Source organism: Rhodamnia argentea, chromosome 6, assembly GCF_020921035.1.
Source record: "Rhodamnia argentea isolate NSW1041297 chromosome 6, ASM2092103v1, whole genome shotgun sequence".
NCBI lineage: Eukaryota > Viridiplantae > Streptophyta > Magnoliopsida > Myrtales > Myrtaceae > Rhodamnia > Rhodamnia argentea.
Genome location: NC_063155.1, coordinates 10,092,598 through 10,097,145, shown reverse-complemented (window position 1 = coordinate 10,097,145; position 4,548 = coordinate 10,092,598). Strand labels below are relative to the sequence as shown.

At 42.5% G+C, this 4,548-nt stretch overlaps 1 protein-coding gene across 1 annotated transcript; it reads left to right on the top strand.

Annotated features, from left to right (window-relative positions):
* Positions 1 to 594: 594 nt before the first annotated feature.
* LOC115741517 (60S ribosomal protein L7a-2-like) lies at positions 595 to 3,207 on the top strand. Its single transcript, XM_030675469.2, has 6 exons — positions 595 to 733; positions 983 to 1,232; positions 2,207 to 2,376; positions 2,461 to 2,589; positions 2,673 to 2,765; positions 2,859 to 3,207. Exons 1-6 carry the CDS (start codon positions 731 to 733, stop codon positions 2,988 to 2,990), a joined length of 777 nt encoding a protein of 258 aa, XP_030531329.1. The 5' UTR covers positions 595 to 730; the 3' UTR covers positions 2,991 to 3,207.
* The last annotated feature ends 1,341 nt before the right edge of the window (positions 3,208 to 4,548 follow it).

Below are 4,548 nucleotides of genomic sequence, written 5' to 3'. Positions count from 1 at the left end.
TAACTCTGAGTTATAAATTGGTCATTTTTTTAAATTTTTTACAATTTTTCATTTTCTCTTTTCCTTTTTCTTTTTTTAAGAAATCTTGTGTGGGTCGACCCTCGCTCGCCATTGATGAGCCTTGCCAAGTTTGGGCTAGGGTCACATCGCTTACCAGCGACCAACGAGGGCTTTGTGACTCTCACCAGTCCTCGCTTGTGATCTGCGAGGGTCGAAAGACCCTTGTCAAAATTATAAGACAAAAAAGGAAAAGAAAAATAAATAAAAAAGAAAATAAAAATAAAAAATTTTAATTTTTTTTAAAAACTATAAATACTTTTATCGAAAAAATGTAAAAATTGTTCATAGTGTTTCACCAATATATATCTTTTTGAATCATAAGAAACATGTTTTTTCAGAAGGTATTAAATATGAAAGTGTTTTAACAAAATAGATCAGATATGAGCTAGATTGGATGTAGGTCGAAAAATTTGCATTGCGATAAATAGTCGCAACGAGTTATATGTGTCGATTTTAGACCGGGTCATTTATAACCCGACCCGCCAGTTTAACATGTCTAACCCAGATCGAAAAATTGGGCCCAAGGAGAATCCAAAATGTAGCCCAAATCCACAAGACGCTTCCCTCCTCCTCCTTCTCAAGGCATATATAAGAGGCGAAGCTAGGGTTTTGGAAGTCCTCACCATTGCCGTCGCCACTTCGGAGCTGAACCTTCCCGCATCTCACAAGCATGGTGATCTCTCTGTCTCTCTATATGATACTGTGAATTTTTGTAGTGTTCTTGTTACTTGCACAATCATCGTTCAGATCGATCTCGCGGGATTTTCTCTTAAAAAGTGGTCGTGTTTCATGTTATCGCCGTGTATCAGCTCCCGATGTCCCCATCCTGCTCGATCAGTTCATCCCACACGAGCTTACCTCGTTTTCCTTCTTTCTTTTCCCATTTTGTTCTCATCTTGCCTCGATTTGTTCGCTTTTGAAGGCTCCTAAAAGAGGCGGCAAAGCTCCAGTTGCAGCCAAGAAGAAGCAGGAGAAGGTGATGAACCCTTTGTTCGAGAAGCGGCCGAAGCAGTTTGGGATTGGAGGTGCCCTGCCTCCGAAGGGGGACTTGACCCGATTCGTTAAGTTCCCGAGGACTGTCCAGATCCAACGGAAGAGGAGAATCCTGAGGCAGAGGTTGAAGGTTCCACCAGCTCTTAACCAGTTCACGAAGACGCTCGACAAGAACTTGGGTACGATGAGCTGCGTTGTTTTTGTTGTTGACTACGATTTGCTACTTTCGAATTTCTGACTGCGGGGAGTTTTGATTGGATAGTATCTTAGTTAGGTTCTTTGGTTGATATACCACCCGCCTCTGCAACCTGGAATGACAGACGCATAATAAGATATAGCTTACAATGTTCAATTATCGGCAATAGAGCAGCACAGTTTAGACTGTATTCGGCTGTTGATTGTGTGGGTTTAATTCATTTCCCATGTGAAGTAAATAAAGACATGTCTATTGCCCTATAGTTTTTCCCGAATGATGAAGTTGGTCTGCTCCTATCGAGCTTCCCATGTTGTTGTTTTCCAGGTGGTGAATTGTAGATAAAGTGTGTGGTACAAGAAGGTACATTGTCTTGTTTATGGATGGTATTGATGCTCATACTTGTAGATTTGTGGTTTTTGTGTCATGCAAGCATGCTTCATCTTCATGGCGGTTTCTTTTGATTAAATCAATTGTAGTCTGATCAAGATAAATTTGTATTTTATGCTTTAATTTCTCATGTCTGTGTAGATATGATCTCCAGCTTTTTTTTTCTCTAATATCACACATAATTAGGTGTTTCTTGTATTGATGAAGCATTATCGAGGAGTATGAGAATGAGTGTGTGTCTCACAATTTACGTTTGAGTCCTAGTCCTCTATTCTACAAACCACTACTATTTTGTTGTCATATGCTTTGTGTCTATTCTACTTAAAGATTTTTGTGGGGAGATCTCCTTCAGCGGTTGTGGCTTTTGTGCTGGCATCAGGACTTGTAGCAATAGTATATGTGTTTTGCCTCTTTTTGTCTTATTTTCCCCTAGTGCTCCGAATCATCAGTTTGTTTTACTTTTTTCCTTTTCAATGCATGGGCGCATGTCTGTATGCACATGTATGCCTGCCTGCCTCTTTAGTTGCTTCATGGAAGCAAACTCATTCAATAAGTCCTACTTATATGCAGCGACCAACCTATTCAAGATGCTTCTCAAGTACAGGCCTGAGGACAAGGCTGCAAAGAAGGAGCGGCTCTTGAAAGAGGCTCAGGCAAAGGCAGAAGGCAAAACTGTTGAGGCCAAAAAACCGATTGTTGTGAAATATGGCCTTAATCACGTCACTTACCTCATTGAGCAGGTTTAACTTTTTTTCCCCCTCCGGTACCTTTTTCCTTCTCCATTTTATCGGGAAGTAAATTTAACTCAAAAAATTTACTTGTAGAATAAGGCACAATTGGTGGTTATTGCTCATGATGTTGATCCGATAGAGCTGGTTGTGTGGCTCCCAGCATTATGCAGAAAAATGGAAATTCCATACTGCATTGTGAAGGGCAAGGCACGCTTGGGAACGGTAATTGTACTATATCTTGTTGCCTTGTTTTTCTGAATTTTTAGCGTCCGTCTCTCCTCAACTTCAATTCTGAATCCCTGCAGATTGTCCATAAGAAGACTGCATCTGTATTGTGCCTGACGACGGTGAAAAACGAGGACAAGTTGGAGTTCAGCAAAATCTTGGAAGCCATTAAGGTATGGGAGTTCTGTGTCTATGGATAAAGTGTCTTGTTTCGGATCTATTGAATTCAGAGTTATGATACTGATATCCATGATTTGCTCTCTCAGGCTAACTTCAATGACAAGTATGACGAGTACAGGAAAAAGTGGGGTGGTGGAATCATGGGTTCTAAATCCCAGGCCAAAACCAAGGCCAGAGAACGGGTTCTTGCCAAGGAAGCTGCCCAGAGGATGACTTAGGGTCGATATCATCAAGCATTTGCTTGCTGCTTAGGATTAAGCTTATATCGGAGTCTTCTGTCATCCTGGTTTTCTTTTGTTTGTGCCTTTGATATAAAGAGTAGACGCAGAAATTTTGCTTTCTTCGTGCAAGGTTGGGATCTAATATATTCCTTGAGACATCGGTTGTTGGCTTAAACTTGGAAGTTTTGATGTACTGTAGCCTTCTTTTGCGAGAGACTTGTCTTGAGGCCTTTGTACCTTGCACTATCATCAATCACGGGCATCTGCGGAGCTTAGTGTCAGTTTCCAGATCACGGAGCTGTAACATCTCCATTTTTTTCTCTAAACCCTAGATGACATGGATTCTGCACCCTTGAGCCGGTGGGACCCCATCATTTGAAATGAAGGTGAATCAGCTCCTCTTCGATGACCAATCTAAATACCATGCGGACTGTTGGTACCTGTATGAGGTTGAATGATGTTTTCTTCTAAGGCTTGATCAAATGTCTCTCGAAGGGTTAGTTCAGTTTGACTGCGTTTGTCTTTGGCCCATTCAAATATGTGAGGCTTTCCAGGCCTGAAAAAGCTGGCGAGTTGGATTCCTTGCATTCAGACTGTACGAGGATGTAATTCTTCGGATAGGGAACATGCTCGGGTGTGATGGCTAAGACTCGGAGAATCATCCAAGCACGACCCCCTCAAAGATTTAAAGTGTTTTTATTTTGCTGCTTGTAGATTTCGATCAAATTCTTTGCTACGGGAAGATCCAGGAGTATTGGCCACTGCTAACGGACTCTTCTCGTGTCGGATTGTTTGGAGCTGTAAATTCTTCACCATTGAACCAGCTTGACAAGTCGACTTTATAGTTTCGTGTCAAGAGAATCTGGTTTATGTAAAGGAGTAAGCATTCTTATCTACGGCATGCACAACCCAAGTCAGTGAGCTTAACTCTATGGATGATTGCTGGCCCCCTTGGGAAACAAATTCAGGCGCAAAAACAATGCCAACTTCAGGGAGCAATGAGCCGGAGAAACGCCGAGCTGGCCTTCGCTAGAAGTGCGTATAAATTCGAGCTGCTTCTTGTCTTAGTTTGGGATCTGGAGGCCCAATCAATTTCGCAAAAATGGACTCTGATTCCGATCCGCGCTGTTCATTAATTACAGCACTCACGTGAATGGCAATAGACCTGAGATGGTAGTTCACCCCAACAACGAGTCACCGAAAATAGATGCGCAAGCCTATGATTGGAGTGCCAAAAAGGCTCGGCTTGGCCAGGGCTCAAGAAGCATATCCTTCTTTGCCTTAGTTCTTAAGAACTCCACGAAGCAATTTTCCATTTACGCGCATTTGCGTACGCGCACGGAGAGAGAGGAGTCTTGGCGATGATCGGCATTTGCCATTTGGCACGGAATCAGGAGCACCGTCGTACGTGTTTTGAATGCCTTTAAATTGATCAAAAGACCCGCATGAAACCGACAATGGCGCCGCCATTACTATCAATCATTTCTGTGGGGGTAAATCCGTAATTTCATTCAACTCGTCGGCCCCCCTCCCCCTCCTCTTCCCGCGACCTCCG